This window comes from Symphalangus syndactylus, chromosome 10, assembly GCF_028878055.3.
Source record: "Symphalangus syndactylus isolate Jambi chromosome 10, NHGRI_mSymSyn1-v2.1_pri, whole genome shotgun sequence".
Classification (NCBI taxonomy): domain Eukaryota; kingdom Metazoa; phylum Chordata; class Mammalia; order Primates; family Hylobatidae; genus Symphalangus; species Symphalangus syndactylus.
The window spans coordinates 132,446,959-132,469,863 of record NC_072432.2 but is presented as its reverse complement, the minus strand read 5'-3'; the positions used below and the strand labels follow the sequence as shown (position 1 = coordinate 132,469,863).

Genomic DNA, 22,905 nt, shown 5'->3' with positions numbered 1-22,905 from the left:
GTTTCGCCAAGTTGGCCAGACTGGTCTCGAACTCCTAGCCCGAAGTGATCAACCCGCCTCGCCCCCCAGAGTGCCGGGACCACAGGCGTGAGCCACCACGTCCAGCCCCCACATTGCTTTTGGCCTCCGTGGTAGACCTCCCAGACGGAGCGGCCAGGCAGAGGAGCTCCTCACTTCTACCCAGACACGGGGCGGCCGGGCAGAGGGGCTCCTCACTTCCCAGATGGGGCGGCCAAGCAGAGACGCTCCTCACTTCTTCCCAGACGATAGGTGGCCGGGCAGAGGCGCTCCTCACTTCCCAGACGATGGGTGGTCGGGCAGAGGCGCTCCCCACTTCCCAGACGATGGGTGGCCGGGCAGAGGCGCTCCTCACTTCCCAGACAATGGGCGGCCGGGCAGAGGCGCTCCTCACCTCCCAGACGATAGGTGTCTGGGCAGAGGCACTCCTCACTTCCCAGATGGGGCAGCCGGGCAGAGGCGCTCCTCACTTTCCAGACGATGGGTGGTCGGACAGAGGCGCTCCTCACCTCCCAGACGATGGGTGGCCGGGCAGAGGCGCTCCTCACCTCCCAGATGATGGGTGGCCGGGCAGAGGCGCTCCTCACCTCCCAGACGGGGCGGCCGGGCAGAGGCGCTCCTCACTTCTTCCCGGACGGGGCAGCCGGGCAGAGGCGCTCCTCACTTCTTCCCGACGGGGCGGCCGGGCAGAGGCGCTCCTCACTTCTTCCCGGACGGGGCGGCCGGGCAGAGGCGCTCCTCACTTCCTCCCGGACAGGGCGGCCGGGCAGAGGCGCTCCTCACCTCCCAGACGATGGGAGGCCGGGCAGAGGCGCTCCTCACTTCCCAGACGATGGGTGGCTGGGCAGAGGCGCTCCTCACTTCCCAGACGGGGCGGCCAGGCAGAGGAGCTCCTCACTTCCCAGACAGGGTGGCCGGGCAGAGGCGCTCCTCACTTCCCGGACGATGGGTGGCCAGGCAGAGGCACTCCTCACTTCCCAGATGATGGGTGGCCGGGCAGCGGCGCTCCTCACTTCCCAGACGGGGCGGCCGGGCAGAGGTACTCCTCACTTCCCAGACGGTGGGTGGCCGGGCAGAGGCGCTCCTCACTTCCCAGACGGTGGGTGGCCGGGCAGAGGCGCTCCTCACTTCCCAGACGATGGGTGGCCGGGCAGAGGCGCTCCTAACTTCCCAGACGGTGGGTGGCCAGGCAGAGGCGCTCCTCACTTCCCAGATGGTGGGTGGCCGGGCAGAGGCGCTCCTCACTTCCCAGACGGTGGGTGGCCGGGCAGAGGCGCTCCTCACTTCTTCCTGGATGGGGCGGCCGGGCAGAGGCACTCCTCACTTCTTCCCGGACGGGGCGCCCGGGCAGAGGCGCTCCTCACTTCTTCCCGGACGGGGCGGCCGGGCAGAGGCGCTCCTCACTTCTTCCCGGACGGGTCGGCCGGGCAGAGGCGCTCCTCACTTCTTCCCGGACGGGGCGGCCGGGCAGAGGCGCTCCTCACTTCTTCCCGGACGGGGCGGCCGGGCAGAGGCGCTCCTCACTTCTTCCCGGACGGGGTGGCCTGGCAGAGGCGCTGCTCACTTCCCAGACGGGGCGGCCGGGCAGAGGCGCTCCTCACTTCCCAGACGGGGCGGCCGGGCAGAGGCGCTCCTCACTTCCCAGACGGGGCGGCCGGGCAGAGGCGCTCCTCACTTCCCAGACGGGGCGGCCGGGCAGAGGCGCTCCTCACTTCCCAGACGGTGGGTGGCCGGGCAGAGGCGCTCCTCACTTCTTCCCGGATGGGGCGGCCGGGCAGAGGCGCTCCTCACTTCTTCCCGGATGGGGCGGCCGGGCAGAGGCGCTCCTCATTTCTTACCGGACGGGGCGGCCGGGCAGAGGCGCTCCTCACTTCCCAGACGGGGCGGCCGGGCAGAGGCGCTCCTCACTTCTTCCCAGACGGGGGTGGCCGGGCAGAGGCGCTCCTCACTTCTTCCCGGACGGGGCGGCCGGGCAGAGGCGCTCCTCACTTCTTCCCGGACGGGGCGGCCGGGCAGAGGCGCTCCTCACTTCTTCCCAGGCGGGGCGGCCGGGCAGAGGCGCTCCTCACTTCCTCCCGGACGGGGTGGCCAGGCAGAGGCGCTCCTCACTTCCTCCCGGACGGGGCGGCCGGGCAGAGGCGCTCCTCACCTCCCAGACGATGGGAGGCCGGGCAGAGGTGCTCCTCACTTCCCAGACGATGGGTGGCCGGGCAGAGGCGCTCCTCACTTCCCAGACGGGGCGGCCGGGCAGAGGCGCTCCTCACTTCCCAGATGGGGTGGCCGGGCAGAGGCGCTCCTCACCTCCCAGACGATGGGTGGCCGGGCAGAGGCGCTCCTCACTTCCCAGACGATGGGTGGCCGGGCAGAGGCGCTCCTCACTTCCCAGACGGGGCGGCCGGGCAGAGGTGCTCCTCACTTCCCAGACGGTGGGTGGCCGGGCAGAGGCGCTCCTCACTTCCCAGACGGGGTGGCCGGGCAGAGGCGCTCCTCACTTCCCAGACGGTGGGTGGCCGGGCAGAGGCGCTCCTCACTTCCCAGACGGTGGGTGGCCGGGCAGAGGCGCTCCTCACTTCCCAGACGGTGGGTGGCCGGGCAGAGGCGCTCCTCACTTCCCAGACGGTGGGTGGCTGGGCAGAGGCGCTCCTCACTTCCCAGACGGTGGGTGGCCGGGCAGAGGCGCTCCTCACTTCCCAGACGGTGGGTGGCCGGGCAGAGGTGCTCCTCACTTCCCAGACGGGGCGGCCGGGCAGAGGCGCTCCTCACTTCCCAGACGGTGGGTGGCCGGGCAGAGGCACTCCTCACTTCCCAGACGGTGGGTGGCCGGGCAGAGGCGCTCCTCACTTCCCAGACGGTGGGTGGCCGGGCAGAGGCGCTCCTCACTTCCCAGACGGGGCGGCCGGGCAGAGGCGCTCCTCACTTCCCAGACGGTGGGTGGCCGGGCAGAGGCGCTCCTCACTTCCCAGACGGTGGGTGGCCGGGCAGAGGCGCTCCTCACTTCCCAGACGGTGGGTGGCCGGGTAGAGGCGCTCCCCACCTTCCAGATGGGGCGGCGGCCGGGCAGGGGCTGCAATCCCAGCACCCTGGGAGGCCAAGGCAGGCGGCTGGGGGGTAGAGGCTGCCGCGAGGCCAGACCACGCCACCGCCCTCCAGCCCAGGCAACACCGAGCACTGGGTGAGCGAGACTCCGTCTGTAGTCCCAGTACCTCGGGAGGCTGAGGCGGGCAGAGCACTCGGCGTCAGGGGCTGGCGACCAGCGTGGCCAAGATGGCGAACGCGTGCCTGCATCCAAAGGAGAAAAGGCAGGCAGCGGTGGCGCGCGCCGGCAGTCCCAGGCAGTCTGCGGCGGGGGCAGCAGCAAGCCGAGTAGATTGTAGCCTGGGCCAGAGAGGGGAAAGAAGAAAGAAAGAAAGAAAGAAAGAGAGAGAGAGAGAGAGAGGGAGGGAGGAAGGGAGGAAGGAAGGAAGGAAGGAAGGAAGGAAGGAAGGAAGGAAGCCCCCCTAAGTATGTTTTTGATGCCACAGTTTACATTCTTTTATATTGCGTTTCTCTTAACAAATTATTATAGCTATTATTTTTTGTAGGTTTTCTCTTTTAACCTTCTTAATAAAGAGATATATAATTTACACACCACCATCGCTGTATTCCAGTATTCCTAATTTGACTGCGTACTTACTCTTATCAGTGAGTTTTATACTTCTCTGTATTTTTATGTTACTAATTAGCCTCTTTATTTTTTCATCCTGAGGAATTTCCTTTAGTATTTCTTATAAGGTTGGGCTAGTGGTGATAAACTCATTCAGGTTTGTTTGTATGGTAAAGTCTTTATCTCTTCTTTATTTCTGAAGTATAGCTTTGCCTAGTGAAGTATTCCTGGTTGACAGGTTTTGTTTTTTGTTTTTTTTTTTTCTTTCCGGCAGTGCTCTGAACATATCATCTCATTATTTTCCTGGCCTGCTGCTGAGAAATCTGATAGGCAATGTGGATTTCTTTTGTGTGTGATGTGCTTCCTTTCTCTTGCTACTTTTTGGATCTTCTCATCTTTAATTTTTGACACTTCGATTATAATAAGTCTTGATTTAGTATTGTTTGGATTGGATTTGATTGGATAATCTCGAGTTTCATCTACTTTGATTTACATCTTTCTCCAAATTTGGGAAGTATTTGTCATTATTTATCTAAATCAGCTCTTTCTCCTCTCTATTTCTGCGCTTTATGAGCATACCCATAATACCTTCTTGAACCATCATTATGTTAGATTTGATAACACATTCACAATCATAAGCTGAGGACCAATTGGAAGATTATATTTTTCTAATGCAGAGACTATCACTATAATTTTTCAAATGAAAACATGGAAAGAAAATAATTTAAAAAGCAGACCAGAATTTCAGATCCTAGGAAACTATAAAATGATCTAATCTAATATAATCAGACTCACAATATGAGAATCAGAGAAAATAAGATAGGGGAATATGTAAAGAGAAAATATTTGAGAGTTTTAAAAATGGATAAAAGATATAAATTCACAAACCCAGAAAACACTTCACATTCTGAGATAACCAACATAAAGGAATTGCACATCTAGGTATATCACAATCAAACTGCTGATAACCAAAGATAAAGAGAAATTGTTTAAAACACGCCCAGAAAAAATTTTGGGGGGAGTAACATGAAGAGTGATGTTAGAAGTAACAGAAGGAAAAATACAGTTCTCATTAGAAGCAACCGAAGGCAAAAATCACTGGGATGAAATGCTTAAGATACTGGGAAAAAAATACCTGTCAATGGAGAGTGTTATACCCATCAGGAATGCACTTCAGAAATGAAGACAAAATTAAAAACAATTTTTACAAGCTAAGAGCAGAGAGAATTTCTCTGTGCAAATATAAGACCTGTAAAAATTGATGCTGAAATTATTTAAGTAAATAAAATAGTAACATAACATTTTGTGATAGAGATGTAGATACAGTAATAAATCCCATAAAATGAAATATTCAACACTAAAAGGAAATGAGCTATCAAGTCATGAAAAAAAGTGAAGGAACCTTACATTTCTTTTCTTTTTTGTTTTTTTGAGACGGAGTCTCATTCTGTTGCCCAGGCTGAAGTGTTGGCATGATCTCACCTCACTGCAACCTCTGCCTCCCCAGGTTCAAGTGATTGTCCTGCATCAGCCTCCCAAGTAGCTGGGATTACAGGTTCCCACCACCACTCCTGGCTAATTTTTGTATTTTTGGTAGAGATGGAGTTTCACCATTTTGGACAGGCTAGTCTCAAACTCCTGACCTCAGGTGATCCTCCCACCTCAGCCTCCCAAAGTGCTGAGATTACAGGTGTGAGCCACTGCACCTGGCCAGGAACCTTAAATTTCTAAGTGAAAGGAGCCAAAATGGAAAGGCTATACTACTGGTGATTCCATTATTACATTCTGGAAGAGGCAAAATTATGGAAACAGTAAAAAAAATCAGTGGTCAGAGAGAAGAGAGGGATGCATAATTGGAGCACAGAGCAAGAAAACAATTTTGACTGGCACTATAATGATAGATGCACATCATAACACTTTTGTCAAAACTCATAGAATGTGCAACACAGTCACCCCTAATGTAAGCTATGGATTTGCTTGTTAAGGCTGTATCCATGTGTACGATGTTCACGGATTTTAACAAATGTACCATACTGATATAGGATGTTGACAGTGGGAGATGCTGTGCATGTGGGGTTAAGGATATGTGACAACTCTGTGTTTTCCACTGGGTATTTTTATGAACCTAGAACAGCCCTAAAAAAGCCTATTAATTATACATATATGTATATATGTAAAATATGTGGCTATAAAAATTAAATTAAATTAAATTGAATTATCTTATTGCAATATTTTTACTTTGTTTATTATGGATATGTGGAATGCAATATGTTAAAGATATATAATATAATCTCTAAATACTAAAAACCCCCAAAAGAACAAATAGTATATTCAAAAATTAGAGACCAGGTGAAATTAAATTTAAAGCAGCTTCCATTATCCGAAAGAGTTAAGAAAGTAAAAATAAAAGACCAGACAACTAGTAGGAAAACAATAGAAAACTACTAGCAGGTGAGAGACATAAACTTAACATGTCTGTAATTACTGTAAGGAAATGGACCTAAAACTTCAATTACAGTCAAGATCATCAGACTGAATTTAAAAATCTGTATGTTATTTATACACAAACACACACACAAACTTTAAGGACATGCCTTTAAAGTGAAATATTTTTGTAAAATATCCCAAGCAGATTCTAATCATTTTTTTAAAAATCTGGCTATGGAAGTGTTAGATAAAATAAACTTAATGGCAAAAAGCCAGTATGGGCAAAGAGTGGAATTGTAACGACACAAGTTTACTTCATCAGGAAGACAAAACATCCATAAATGAGTTTTAAAAAAACTTCATCTTCAAAATATGATAATTAAAAATTGATAAAACACTAAGGAAAAACAGGAAAGTATTCTTAGTTGGACATAATAAAAGAACAAGCATACAAAAGAATTAATAAGGATATAAAATATTTGAAAATGTATTATCCAACTTGATCTAGTTGACATTTAAAGAATAACATAATCCACAACTAAATAGTCTGCATTCTTTTAAAGTTTGCATTCTTTTAAAGTATGAAACATTCAATGTAATGAACCATATAATGGGCAATGAATTTTCTCTTAGTGAATTGCAATGACTTGAAATTATTCAGAATACAATATATGATCACAATGGAATTGAGTTAGACAACAATAAAAAAGTAATTAATACATGCTCAAATATGTGGCATTTAAATAACACCACTAAACATGTGGGGCAAAAACAAATCAGGATGAAAATCAGAAAACATTTAGAATTGAATATTAATGAAAGTAAAGTATATCAAAATAAAGTATAAGAATACAATGGTGAAGTTAAAGCAATGAATAGATAGAAATTTGGAAATAGGTGGAACTTTGTAGTTTAAAGGCATAGGTTAAAAGAAGAAATGTTTAAAATAAATAATATAAAGTTCCAGTCTTAGAAGCTAGAAAAGGAACATTATGCCCAAAGTGGAAAAAAGGAAAAGAACCCAAGAACAAAAATCAACAAAGCAGAAAACATACAATAGAAAAAATAAAGAAATCCAAAACTGAGTTCCTGTAAAACTTAATTAAAATTATACATTCCAAGACCTATTTACCCCACATAAAGAGAAACATCACAAATTATCAATATTGAGAATGAAAGAAGAGATATGTATGCAGGTACTATAGACCTTAAAAAGTTGCTAGAGGAGAGGAAGGTGTTATGAACAACTTTTGTCAATAATTTAACAACCCCAAAGAAATGGACAAATTCCTTCAGAAACATAACTTTCTCAAACCAACACAAAAAGAAAAAAATCTGAATATTTTAAAGAAATTAGATAAAAAAGTAAATAAATCTTCTCACAAAGAAAACTCCAGGTCATAATCACTCCATTTCTAAATGCTAAGAAACATTAAAACAATAAATATTCACAGAATTACACTATTTCAAAGATTAAATGAAGAGATAACATTTCTTAATTTCTTTTATGAGGACAGCATGTCTCTGATACAAAAGTTGGTTAGTTCATTACAACGCAGGAACATTACAGAGAAATATCTACTAATATGAATGTGAAAATGCAAAACAAAATAGTAGAAAATCAAACCCACAAAATATAAAAGGGTGACACATCATGGCCAAATGTGGTATATTCCAGGAGGGCAAGTTTAACACTGGAAAATCAATAATTTTATCATATTAACAAAAAACGGAGAAAACTATATGATCACATCATTTATGCAGAAAAAGCATTCGATAAAATTCAACATCTGTGATAAAATGCATACCATTGAAAATCTCATCGCATTTGAAATAAAATAAAATTTCTGAATAAGACTAATTTATATCTACAAAACTCTATTAAAAGTGAAAAAGCAAGCCTCGGTATACAAGATATTTGCAATCATTATACCCAACAAAGGAATCACAACTTGAATGCATCAACAGGTTGTACATTCAATAAAAAAGAGACAAGGCTACCTAATGAGAAAACGGACTGAAGTCTCAAAAAGGCATTTACCAAAGAAGCTACATAAATTGGCAATAAACAGATAAAATTGTGCTAAAGTTCATTAACCACCATGAAAATGAAAATTGAAACAGAAATAAAATGAAGGACAGAGAGAGGAGGAAAACAAGTGTAGGCATTGATGTGTAGGAAGTGGAATTTTCATACACTTCTGGTGGGAGTATAAATTAGTACAGTCTTGGAAAACTTGTCGGAAGTATCTACCAACACATACCCTGTGATCCGACAGCTTCGCTATAGAAATATATACAGAAGAAATCCTTACTTATTATACCAAAAGGCATGTAGAAGAATGTTTATAGCTAAATATTATTTTTAATAGCTGGAACAATAAACCAAATATTCATTAATAGTAAAATGGAAAAACAAGTGGTGTTATATTTATTGAATTTGTAATATACACCAATGAGAATAAAACAGAACTATTGCTTTGTATGAACCTTAGAATCATCCTATTAAAAGAACCCAACATGAAAGAGTACATGGTGATTTCTTCTACTTCCAGAAAGTTCAAAAACAGACAAAACTAATCTTTGGTTGTTTAGAAGTCATCGTTGTGAGGTTGGAATCTGGGGATTTGGGTGGTTCTTTTTCATTTCTTCATCGTGGTACTAGTTACACTGTTTCCCCCCCCCCCCCCACTTGAATATTCATTGACTTGTGAACTTATGATTTATTGTATACTTTTTTCTTTTTTTTTTCTTTGACGGAATTTCGCTCTGTCACCCAGGCTGGAGTGCAGTGGTAAGATCTCTGCTCACTGCAACCTCCGCCTCCCAGGTTCAAGCGATTCTCCTGCCTCAGCTTCCTGAGTAGCTGGGATTTCAGGATCCCACCACCACGCCTGGCTAATTTTCTTTTATTTTTAGTAGAGACGGGGTTTCGCCATGTTGAGGAAACTGGTCTTGAACTCCTGATACGTTTATATATATTCAATTAAAATTTTACTTAAGAAGTGTTTATGAAGCTTCCTGTTCCTCAGCTGTTAGAAGTGATTTTGTTGTTGTTGTTGCCTTAATTAGGCATCACGTCCAGTGGGGGGCTTGTCCTGCAAGGGACAGGGACCGGGAGCCGGCACGTTCCACAGCGCACCGCACGCAACCTCAGCCCACCTGGGCTCTCCCAGCCGCCTGCCTCTTCCAGGCTGCGTGGCTGGGGCGTCATCTCGTGCTCCCAACTGCCCTGTAACCACCAACTGCCATTATTCCGGCTGGGACCCAGGACTTCAAGCCATGTGGTGCCTCTTGTTTCTGCTCAGCGGGCTCGGAGGGCTGCGGATGGACAGTAGTAAGTAGAAAAACCCCTCCTCTGGCCTTCTGGGACCCTCAGCGCTACTCTCCCTTTGCCTCCAAGTTCCACTGACATCCCTGGGAGGATGCTTTACTGAGGGGTTTCCAACTCGGCAACTCCAAGCTCATCCCCGACATTGCCACATTCCCCACCCAAAATCCACGTAGAATAAGGGCTTTCCCACACGTCCTGGAAACCCAGGAGAGATAGGAGGTCCTAGGCCTTAAGAGGATGCTTCAAAATTGTCGTTTCAGATCCTGCTTTGCATTTTTCACGACAGTGAAAGTTGAGACCCAACTTCTGTACTCTCTAGTTGAAGAGTCCAGAGTGAGTTAATTTGTCCTGAGGGGCTTGAACCTATTGACCCAAGGTTACCAGATCCTACCTACAGGGCAATACTCCTAAAGCAATATACCTACTTCTTTTTTAAAAAAATATGGCCGGGCGCAGTGGCTCATGCCTGTAATCCCAGCACTTTGGGAGGCTGAGGAAGGCGTATCACGAGGTCAGGAAATCGAGACCATCCCGGCCAACATGGTGAAACTCCCTCTCTACTAAAAATATAAAAAATTAGCCTGGGGTGGTGGTGCATGCCTGTAGTCCCAGCTGCTGGGGAGGCTGAGGCAGGGGAATCGCTTGAATCCGGGAGGCGGAGGTTGCAGTGAGCGGAGATCGCGCCACTGCACTCCAGCCTGGGCCTGGGCGACAGAGTGAGACTTCGTCTCAAAAACAAAAAAACAGAAAAACAGAATAAAAAACCTTCTTGTAATTTTAGAAAGAAATGGGAAGACAATAAAAATGAGAAGCAGGGTATAGAATAGAGATTAGAGATTTAGATGAAAACCTCATAAAACAAGCTCTGAAATGATGGGCATTGTTCTAATAAAACATTTTGCACATTTTACAGATTTTGATAGTTTATCTGTGCAAATTACAGTTCCAGAGAAAATACGGTCAATAATAAAGGAAGGAATTGAATCGCAGGTAATGAATCACTAACATTATTTACAAATTTAAAGTGATGTAAATATTTTGTTTCTAAGAAGTTAATCTTCCATTTTTCATTCATGCACACCTGTTGAATTTTATATTTATACCAAATTTTCCCTGAATGGAAAAGCCCTTTTGAAAATGAACCAGGATCAACAATGTTTCACAGAAATAATGGTGCAGTGATGCTGGATATCAAAGCCCCAGGTCCATTTTCTGAATCTGTCTTCCTCTTGGATGTCTTTGAATAATCATTGGCTTGATTGTTCTAGAGATTCTGTTCTGACTCACCGTTCAAGCTGTATTTGGAGGAATTTTTTTGTCATTGTTGCTAAGTAAGCCTTGGCTTGCTTGTATGGGATGATGATCACTTGAATTAATGATGTGTTATATTAATGATTTTTTTAGCCCTGATTGCAAATATGTTAATGATTAGGACTCTTTCTTTCATGCTATTTTAGATTATTTTAGTTCAGAATTATTATCCCCTTTTTAAAATTTGAATTTAAAAGCTTCTTGTCATTTTCACTAAGTTCTAGAATCCATTTCTGAAGTGGAATGTGGTTTCTTGAGACATCAATTTTTTTTTTTTGGTTTGGTAGCAGATGTTCTGGTAATTTAAATGCAAACATATCCTTAGCACATATCCGTTTGTCATCCTAGTACAGACATTATAGCTTAAGATGTTATTTAAATCATTTTTAAAGGAATGCATATCTATATATCTATTACTAAAACAAATCATTTAAATAGAAAAAAGCAGTGAGGCTTTTAACAATGTTTTATGAAAGATTTTTAATGTAAAAGTATTATGGAGATGTTAATAATATTAGAAAATAAGCAGAGAATCTATTTGGAGAGAAGTATTTCAAACAAGAATAACTTGATTGTTATAAGATACTGATTTGCATTAAGTAAAAAAAAAATGCCCATTTTCAACTGTCAAATTCATGAGGAAAAAAATTGTCTATTTTGTTAATGTCTGTATTCTTCTTGCCTAGAACAGTCAGTGCCAGATACAAAGTAAAGAATTAACAGTATTTTTAAAATCAACTAGGCTATTATGCTAATTAATTCAACAAATACTATAAACATAATATGAAACAATATATATTTTGAATTATTACAGTTAATAAAGGCTAGAAACCATAAGATTATTCAACCTAAAATTACTAGTTTTTTTTTTTTTTTTTTGAGATGGAGTCTTGTTCTGTTGCCCAGGCTGGAGTGCAGTGGCACAACTTCTGCTCACTGCAAGCTCCGCCTCCTGGGTTCATGCCATTCTCCTGCCTCAGCCTCCTGAGTAGCTGGGACTACAGGCACCCGCCACCACGCCTGGCTAATTTTTTTTGTATTTTTAGTAGAGACAGGGTTTCACCGTGTTAGTCAGGATGGTCTCGATCTCCTGACCTCGTGATCCACCAGCCTCGGCCTCCCAAAGTGCTGGGATTAAAGGCGTGAGCCACCGCGCCTGGCCTAAAATTACTAGATTTTTAAAAATAGTTGAATGTAACTTCTAAAAGTGTGAAATGCAGTATGAAAATATAAAAGTCAGGAATTTAGAGTAGAACAGAGACAGCTGAAAAGATGAAATGCAACATGTGAAAGGCTAAGAGAAAAGGACAGAATTAGAAGCTTAAGCATAGAGTGACTGGCATTCCTGAAATATGGGAGAAAAGAAGAAGAGGTAATAGTAAACATATTTTAATGAGAAATGGCTTTAAAAAGTCGAATCTTCAGAACAGGTGTCCCAAATCCAAAGCAGAGTTTATTTGTTGAAGTCCTAATCCCCAGTGCCTCAGAATGTAAGCATATTTGGAGGCAGAGTCTATAAAGAGGTAATTAATTAAAATGAGTTTACTAGAATAGTAATTAACAGTAAGTAACAGCTCTAATACCATATGACTGGTGTCCTTGTAAGAACAAGGAATCTGAGCATAGACACATGTGGATATGAAGACACCAGGAGACCCAGAAAAAGCATTCCACAAAGTCTAACATCCTTTCTTGGTTAAAAATTCTTAACAGTTCAGGTATAGAAGGAAGGTACCTGAATATAATTAAGGCCAGTTATGAAAAACTCTTAGTTAACATCATAATTAGTGGAAAGGAACTAAAACCTTTTTTTGTTTGTTTGTTTTTGACGGAGTCTCGCCCTGTCGCCCAGGCTGGAGTGCAATGGCATGATCTTGGCTCACTGCAACCTCTGCCTCCCAGATTCAAGTGATTCTCCTGTCTCAGCCTCCCCAGTATCTGGGATTACAGGCAACCACCCCCATGCCCGGCTAATTTTTTGTATCTTTTAGTAGAGATGGGGTTTCACCATGTTGGTCAGGCTGGTCTCAAACTCTTGACCTCGTGATCTGCCTGCCTTGGCCTCCCAAAGTGCTGGGATTACAGGCGTGAGTTTTTTCTTTAAGATGTGGTGCAAAACAGGGATTCCCACTCTCAAAATAGTACTGATAGTACTAACTATCAAGGGCAGAGATAAAGATATAAACAGTATCCAAAATCAGAAGGAAGTCAAATATCTTCATTAGCACATGACATGATCCCATATATAGAAAACCCCAGACTCCACCATAAATCTCTTAGATCAAACAGACGAATTCAATAAAGTTGCAGGGCATAAAATCAACATACACATTTTAAATGAACAAATAAAGTATATATATTATTTTATTCATTATTTTGATTATGAAATCTAGAGTTATAATGTCAAATGCCATTAAAATAAATCAGCATTAAATTCTAATTTTTCTCCTTTTATTAAATGAATGTGTTTTAGAATGTAATCATCATTAATGTAAAACGATGGTTATCCCTTCTAACATTTTTCTCATTTTCTTTGTATTTTTACTGTGCTCTCCTGCCAGGCATCCTACAAAATTGTAATAGAAGGGAAACCATATACTGTGAATTTAACGCAAAAGTAGGTAATCATCATTATTTTATCAATTCTCTTTGTTCTACTTATAATTTTTGCTTGAAATTGTCCAGAATGTAATTATTTTGTATTTGAAAATATTTCTAGCTTCTTGCCATTCATTCGTCCCTTATCATATGATTTAAGCCTGTATGATACATACCTAGAACTTGAATTCAGAGTGTATGTGCCCCTCCTTGTTCCCAGTAGCACCAAATTTTTATTTGGTGACTCAAGAGGTTTCATAAAGGATGAATTTTGATAATTTTCTATCTCTCATAAAAATATATATGGCTTGTTTTTAAGTTATTTTATATTCAAGGTATATTTCAAAGAACATAGCAGATTACTGGATGTCGTGAATCATGACACATTTTAAACTAGTTTACATACTTTATCACAACTTATTAAGGACTTAAGTTAAAATTAAATAAAATTTGTAATTAGCCAAATTCAATCTCAGGCCAGTTGATGAATTTGGGGAAAACAAGCACAATATACTAAGAAATAAAGAAAAGTGAAAATTGAAATGATTCTTCTAGTGATAAGAACAGATTTCTACAAATTATCAAAAGCAGAAGCCTGCAAGTGAAGGTACCAAATCAATACAAAAATTAAAAATGCATCCATATCATTTCTAGAATTCTTAGCTGCAATCTTTTTATACATCATAAATTTTGGAAAACGTTTTCTATTTATAAGATGGACGGTACTAATTCGAAGAAATAACATTAAAAAAAGACTCAAAATTACTTTCTTCTGAAGAAAAAATGTGCTGCCTTCTGCAAGAAATACATAGAGCAAACTGAGATAGAATCTCACCAACAGTTGTTACTTTAAAATGCCAAATGATGAGACTGAGAGCAAGTCAGTGACCAGTAGTAAAGCATCCTCTGAAGTTACTTTCTGCATCACAGATACAGTATTTATAAATGTTTAATATAGATCAAAATATGTAAAGTGTAACTAGACATACAAGAATATCTGACTTAAAATGTAACCATAACAGTAGATTTCTTAAGCTCTTTTTTCTGTTAGAAAAAATGTATAGAATATACAGTACAATTTATGGTGATGTAATGGATGAATCACATACTACATACCTTGCAAATAATGTGGTTATTTTCTTGCACACAAGCGGTGAAAAGGTACTTAAGAAAAAAAATCACATACTAAAATAAAAAAATCTTTTGAATAGTAGCCATATCCTCAGTGACTAGCACAATAAAATTAGAATGTAATTACAAAGCCTTCATCAGAGAATCACCAGATATTTGTAAATTCAAGAGCAGTTGCCAAAAAACTCTTGGCTCAAAAACATTTGAAACATTATTGTAAAGTATCAATAAAGTAGCAAGAAATAGAATATTACAAATCAAACATTTTAGAAATGAATAACCAAATGTATAATAAAAGTAAAATTCAAAGCTTTCATTGCTTTTACATTTTACCTGCATCAGATGAGAATAAAGTGTATAATATTATGGGATGGGACAACATAAAGTGTTGTTGGGTAGCCCACCCTGGTGGAGTACTGAAGCCTTTAGTGGCTATTGTTATTGGTCTACGTCGAGCCCCGTCAGTCCCTACCCAGGGTATCTTGGTAACTAGTTAGTTTCAGGCATGACCAACAGTTTATAGACACTCAGGGTGATAACGATATTTACTTTCAAAAGACAATGAGGCCTGGACTGTGTGCAGAGCTAGCACCAAACTGTGCCTTTTCCTGGCAACATGACCATCTCGGAGGGCTTTCAAATATACAAAATAAGGACACCAGGAACCAATTTTATGACATTGCACAAGGTGTTCTTGAGAAACCTGAGAAGAGATCCAGATTAGTAGGATATTTATAGTAACACCAAGCCAATGAATACTTCCGATATCTTTTAAGATGCTGTAGTTTGTCTATGACATGGTAGTCATTGAGTTCTTTTTGTTTATATCTCTAAGGACTCTGAATTTTCAATTTGAGAATTAACATCCTTGCATCAATCATGGAGATTCTTATCAATTTTTAAGTTTAATTGTTGCTTTTTCTCACTCTACTAACCTTTCCTGGGATGCTTTTAAATGTATATTTAAAATTGGGGCCTCTTAATATAAATTTTAGTGAATCAAGTTAGCAATTTTTGACTCACTTATCTATCACATATTTCTATGTACTCATTCACATTTCCTGTTATTCCTGATTTTGTGCTTTATTCTGGATTATTTCCATTTTACTCTTTATGTATGTCTAATCTACTCTTCAAGAATATTTTTCAATGACTATATTTTTCATGGTTAGGATTTCTGTACAAAGTGACACATTTGTGCTTTGTAAATCTTTTATGGCTTTTTATCTCTGTCTTTTATCCGTTTCAACATTAAAACCTCTTTATTCTTAAGTTTCATAGTTTACATGATTATTGCTATTTTTCTACATATTTCTCCCAGTTTTCAAGCTTTGGACTTTTCCGTATGTTTGGAACTATCATTGATGAGCTCATTTGAGTGAACCTTATCTTCCACCATCCTCTAATCTTTTTTGTGTTGTGGAGGCCTCTCTTCGGGCGTGGTTTTATGGATGCTTTTGCTTGGTTCCTGCCACGACAATTAGCTGGGTCAAAACTTTACACTTTATCAGCTCAGGGTTCCATACTAATAGAGCTGCTTGGAATCCATTTCACATCTGCCTGAGATATAGTTTAGGGTTTTCATTTCTGCATGTGATGCTATTTCTGCCTCAGTCAGTATTGGGTAGCATCCTTTTGTCCAGGGTCTGTGTATAGCAGGTGTCTTAGTCTGTTTGGGCTGCTATAACAAAATATTAATACCATAGACTGCATAGCTTATAAATAACAGAGATGTATTTCTTATAGTTCTAGAGGCTGGGAAGTCCAAGATCAAGGCACTGGCAGATTCAGTGTCTGGTGAAGGCTCATTTCCCGGTTCTTAAATGGCCCCTTCATGCTGTGCCCTCATACAGTGGAAGGAGCAGGTCAACTCTCTGAGGTCTCTTTCATAAGGACACTAATCCCATTCATAAGGGTTCCAGCCTTGTGGCCATCATCTCCCTAAAGTACCACCTCCTAGAACCATCACATTGGTGATTAGGCTTCAAAATATAAATCTGGGATGAAACAAACACTGAGATGATAGAAGCAGGTATAGATTTTTTTTTTCATTTCTATTAGCAACTTGCAGAGGAAATGTCTAGCTCTATTCCTTTCATTTAAAGGCTCACATCAATGTGTTCTGATGCTTGCGACTATTGTCGTAAATAATGTGTTCTCATGCTAATGACCAGAGGACATTAAACCACCTATTCTTAAGGTATGATTCTGATCCAGAATCTATCTTACTTTGCACAGCTTCACCTGCTCACTCTTTCAGCTGGGGTACCAGCCTTTGTTCCTATTGCTTTGATCATTTCCATTAACCGTATAATACAACCGAATCAGGAAATGTTTTGGCAAAGGGGAGAGAGTAAATATTTTAGACTCTGAGCTCTGTACACTCTCTTGCAACTACTTGCTGTTGTAAAAGCAGCCATAAACAGTATGCAAATGATGGGTGTGGTTATTTTGCAATACCACTTCATTTTCAAAAACAATCTGTCAGTTGGATTTGACCTATGGGCCAGTTTATTACCCCATTATTTACAGTGTAGTCCTGTATTTGAAAATTATAGTCATTTCAATATCAAGAGTGGTGACGGAAACTGGGAAATAGGTCTCCTTTCTGTCACAAAAATCACTGTCAATTATCTTTAAAATTTTTTAGTGTTCATTGCATAATAAAATTGGCATAAATTAAAATATAAAATATGTTTGTGCAGTTAAATAAGTGTCGTGAAGTGAATATTTACGTAACCCTCTGACTTTACACATATATTGACTGCACTCAAGAAGTTGTGCTGTTTATCATTTCCTATAATAGCCCCTCAGTCCTTCTCACTACTTTTCTGGATTGTTGTGATATCCATTTTTCTGATTTTATTTAGAATTTATTATCCTAGCCAATGTGGTTTCTTTTTGTCTGTTTTCTAACTCTAAATAAATGAATTATGATGATTTTTCTAGTTTTAGTCACTCAAATTAATGTTTGTGAGGTTTTATCAACTTTGTTGCAAGTAATTCCAATCTATTCATTTTTATTACTGTATAGCATCCAATTTCATGATTACACAACAATTTATTTCATCTTATTTTGAACATTTTGTTTCTGTCTAGTTTGGTTATGTTAAAATGTATATTCTTTTGGGCATATGCACAAGATTTTATAGGACATATGACTAACAGCATACTGATGGGTTAAGTTACATGCATTTTCATAATTACCATACATTTCCTCCAGAGCATTATACTAATTTACACACCCCTCTGAATTATGTATTCTACTAATAGTGGTAGATGTTTTAAGTTTTAAATGCTTATAATTATATACTTATGTCCTACTGTGATTTAATATGTATTTCTCTAACTGTAAATAATTTAATATGTATTTCTCCAACTGTAAATAATTTCTCTAACTTTTTAAATACAACAGTTAGCCATATGGAATTTCTCCCCTGTGAAGTGCCTGTTTAAGACATTTGTTCTTTGTCAAAAGATATTTCTAATCTGACCTTTTCTCTCCTTGTGTTTTCACACTTATGGTATTTGGTAAAGATAATTCTTCCATTATGGTAAGTTATATTTGTATCTTGTATAAGAAATCCTTTCTTACTCAAAGGCCATGACTAAATCTTATATAATCCTCTAAAATATTTTTAGTTTTGCCTTTCACATTCAGGTCTTTGTTGAAACAGAAATTGTCTTTTGAATATGCTATAAGGTAGACAACCAATTTAGTTTTTCTGTATGATTTTTCAAATGTTTCAAGAGCTTTATTGAATCTTCTATCTTCCTGTACATGTCTTCTGTGTGATGATGGTTATATATCATACATTTATATATGGTTTTATCTGTTTCCAAGCTCTTGATTAAACTTTTTGGTCTATTTGTCTATTTATGATAAATCTTGATAGTATAAAGGTAAAGCTTTTCCACCTTTTTCCTCATCATGCATGTTTTGGCAATTATTTTTCTTTCAAATTAGCATCCAGTGGACCCAGGACAATAAAAAAAGATATTTCTTCACTGCACTGTAATGTAATCTTTGTTATAAATTAAATGACTGTACATAAACAAGTCTCTGGATTCTTTCTTCTCTTCTCTTGGTTTAAATGCTCATTCTTAAACCCTGTCTATTTATCTGTCCAAATGTCATAGTTTTAATTACTATGACTTTATAATAGGTGTTTATAACCAGACTTGTCCTTCAGTTTTATGGTGTGCTTACTCTTCTTGATTGTTTTAATTTTCACGTGATTTTGGAAACATTATTTTTTCTGTTTTATCTTTTGTTTTATATTCCTCTTTTTTCTTCATTGCCTCTATCTGATTGAATCTACTGATTTATATTATACATTATTCCTCAATTAAATTCTTTGTTATACATTCTTTTCTTTTAGTAGTTTCTCTGTGTTAACATATCAACTCTTGAGTAATTGAATCTATTACAAATTATTCCTCCTACCAATTACCATATGCTTTTAGATCCTTAAATCTCTAACTCCCTTTACCCTCTGCTTCCCCTTCATTATTTTTTTTCACACATCACAAACCTGTATATTTTTAAATCCCCATGAAGTATTACTATTTTTTATAAAGTCGGTGTTCATTTTAATTTAACCAAAATTTACCAATTCTGGTGCTCTTTAGTTCTCCCTACATTTCTGTGCTTCTATCTGGAGCTAATTTTGATATATCTCAGGAACTCTTAATACATTTTTATTATAAGACTGCTTGTTTTAAATTATATGTGTTTTTATTTGTCATTAAATCTTATTTAATCATATTCTTCCCCTTCCAGCTATATAAAGGCCTAATTGACAGAAAAAATTATATATATTAACAGTTTGCAACATATTTTTAGATAGGTATACACTGTGAAATGATTAAACTAATTAACAGATTCATCATTCAAATACTTACCTTTTCTGAGGTTGAGAATACTTGAGATCTAATCCCTTAGCAATTTTCAAGTATAAAACATTACTAACTACAGTCAACTTGTTGTACAAAAGCTTTCCAGAACTTATTCCTTCTAACTGAAACTTTCTTTTCTTTAACCACCATCTCCCATTTTCCCACTCTCAGACCCTAAAAACCATCATTCTACTCTCTGCTTCTATGAGTTTGAATTTTTCAGACTCTCCATATAAATGAGATCAGGTAATATTTTTCTTTCTAAACTTGGCTTATTTTGCTTCACGTAATGCCCTACAGATTCATCCAGCCTGTAGCGAACAAATGAATTTATTTTGTTTTTATGACTGCCTAGTATTCCGTTGTGCGTATATACCACATTTTCTTTATCCATTTGTCCATTGATGGACACTTAAGCTTGATTCCATATCTTGACTGTTGTGAGTTCTACTGCAATAAACCTGGGAGATGTTTATTACAGTTATCTTTTCAACATACTAATTTTATTTGCTTTGGATATATGCCCACTAAAGGGATTGCTGAATCATACAGTAGTTCTATTTTTAACATTTTGAGAAACCTCTTTATTATTTTCCGTAATGGTTGTACTAATTTACATTTCCAGCAACACTGGGGAAGTGTTCCCCTTTCTCCACGTCCTTGCCAACACTTGCTCTCTCCTGTCTTTTTGATAATAGCCAATTAAACAGGAGTAAGGTGTTACCCCATTGTGGTTTTGATATACAGTTTTCTGATGATTACTGATAATGAGAAGTTTTTCATATACCTCTTGGCCATATGTATGTCTTCTTTTGAGAAAGTCTATTTAGGTAGTTTGCTCATTTTCCATGTTTTTTTTTTTAGTTGTTTGTGTTCCTATACATTTTGGATTTTGACCCCTTATTAGGTGTATAGTTGGCAAATCTTTTCTCTCATTCTTTAGGTTGTCTCTTTGTAGTGTTGTTTCCTTTGCTGTACAGAAGCTTCTAAATTTTATGTACTCCCATGTCTAGTTTTTGTCTAGTTTTGTTTTTGTTACCTGTGCTTTTGTAGTCATACCCAAAAAATCATTGCCCAGACCAATGTCAAGCATTTCCTCTATGCTTTCTTCTAGTAGTTTTAGCATCACAACTATTATGGTTAAGTTTTAATCCATTTTGAGTTTTTTGTTGTTGTTGTTGTTGTTGTTGTTGTTTTTGGGTTTTTTTTGAGACATAGTCTCGCTCTGTAGGCCAGGCTGGAGTGCAGTGGCGCGGTCTCGGGCGCGCAGTCTCGGCTCACTGCAAGCTCCGCCTCCTGGGTTCACGCCATTCTCCTGCCTCAGCCTCCCAAGTAGCTGGCACTACAGGCGCCTGCCACCATGCCTGGCTAATTTTTTGTATTTTTAGTAGAGACCGGGTTTCACCATTTTAGCCAGGATGGTCTCAATTTCCCGACCTCGTGATCTACCCGCCTCGGCTTCCCAAAGTGCTGGGATTACAGGCGTGAGCCATCGCTCCTGGCCTTGAGTTTTTTTTTTAATATGGTGTGTGATAGGATGCAATTTTGTTTTTCTGCATGTAGGTGTCCAGTTTTCTGTATGTGATTTCATTGAAGAGACTGTCCTTTCCCCATTATGTCTTCTTGACAATTTTGTCAAACACCAACTGACTGTAAATGTGTTTATTTCTCTTACATCTATATTGTTCCATTGGTCTATGTATCTATTTTTACACCAGTACTATACTCTTTCCGTTACTATGGGTATACAGTATAGTTTGAAGTCAAGTAGTATGATGCCTCTAGCTGTGTTCATTTTGGTCAAGATCGTTTTGGCTATTTAGACAAATTTAACTAAGGAGGTAAAAGATCTGTACATTGAAAACTATAAAACATTGTTAAAAGAAATGAAGGAAAACAACAAATAAATAGAATGATAAACCATGTTCATGAACTGGAAAAATAAATATTGCTAAAATGTCATAATACCCAAAGCAATCTACAGATTCAGTGTAAACCCTCTCAAAATTCTAATGACATTTTTCACAGAAATGGAAATAAAAAACAATGCTAAAATTCACATGAAACAACTTAACTACATTCTTATAAATTTTTGCTGGAATAAATTCTAAGATGTCTTTGAAAAAGATGTCGTTTGCCTTTTAAATCATCATTCCATTGTTTTCTGGCTTTTTTTTTCCTTTTCTATTGATGAAGTAGCTGTATTAGTTGTTAATTTGTTTATTAAGAATTATTTGTTTCTTCAAAAGTAACATCCTTTTTTCTTGAAACTTTAAAGATCTTTAAAGTTTATCTGGGTTTTGTTAGTCTTTTTTTCTGATGATATATTTATATCTTACTTTTATTTCCCTTTTCCTACTTGATTTACATACAGCTTTTTGATACTGTGTCATCAATTTTGAAACAAAAATGCTCTGATCTTCAGAGATTAGCTTAACTTTTTATGTAACTTTGGCAAACAATACTAATGCTTGGGGTGCATTAGTATTAGTAATAACATAGATGCAAATCTCTGAGTTTATATTATCATCAAACGAGATGGATAATCATATAATAAATAGAAAGAATGTGAGAAGGTAATATATGCTTGGGCAAAAAACTATAGAGCAAATTTAGAGTATAGTTTAAAAATCCTATGCCTTGGTGATTGAACAAGTTGACATTTTAAATAAAATTTTCAAGATAAACCTCAGTGGGAAGTTGATGTATAAGCAAAGACTTGAAGTAGATGGAGAACAATGAACTATGTTGAAGAACTTTCCAGGAATGGCCAACAAAATGGTACAAATATCCTGAGGTCCAAGCTTGCCTGTTGTGTTTGGAAAACAGCTAGGAGGACAGAGTAACAATAGAGTGAGTGAAGTCTAAGGTGTTTGAGTAAAATTTAGAACAAAATCCATACATTTAGAAAATATCCCTCTGTTTCTCTTGCTCTTTCTGTGTCAACCTACCTATCTATAATTAATAAAATAAATGTTTCAAAACAGAAGGTTAAGAATCAAATTTTTCCATTTTATCTTTATGTTACAGAAACTTTTTACCCCATAATTTTAGAGTTTACAGTTATAGTGGCACAGGAATTATGAAACCACTTGACCAAGATTTTCAGGTATGTTTTTTATGATCTCTTTTATTTTTGTCATGTGAGTTTCTATGATCACCTTATTTAGTGTTCACATGTTATTAGAGTCTAAAGTGTTGGGTCATGGCTTTTTGGCATAAGTGTAATGTTTTCCTGTTGATGATGTATACTAATGTACGGAGTTAGCCCTATTAAACAGATGATTAACCAAAAAGACATGATTATAGTGTTTCTAAGCTATTTAGAAACATGCTAAGGGCTTATGTACCTGAGGTGATAGGGACTAAATATGTTGTGAAATACGTAAAATGAAAAACCATGACTTGTATCAGGAAAGCTAAATCTGAGGAGAAAATAAGAATCTAATCTTCTCTTAAGTACATTCTAGGACCAAATAAGTACACAGAAAATTTCACACACATTTAGGAGTATATTAAAGTTTCATCTATTTGGAACATGTAG

At 39.5% G+C, this 22,905-nt stretch overlaps 1 protein-coding gene across 5 annotated transcripts in view; it reads left to right on the top strand.

The window, feature by feature from the left end:
- ADAM2 (ADAM metallopeptidase domain 2) overlaps nt 1–22,905 on the top strand; it is a 66,095-nt gene that overhangs the window by 9,458 nt on the left and 33,732 nt on the right. For all 5 annotated transcript variants that reach the window (XM_055296176.2, XM_063610978.1, XM_063610979.1 and 2 more), the window contains exons 2-5: nt 9,161–9,425; nt 10,336–10,412; nt 13,295–13,350; nt 22,392–22,470. In XM_055296176.2, the coding sequence (XP_055152151.1) occupies nt 9,161–9,425; nt 10,336–10,412; nt 13,295–13,350; nt 22,392–22,470 (477 nt within the window). The remainder of the gene's footprint in view (nt 1–9,160; nt 9,426–10,335; nt 10,413–13,294; nt 13,351–22,391; nt 22,471–22,905) is intronic.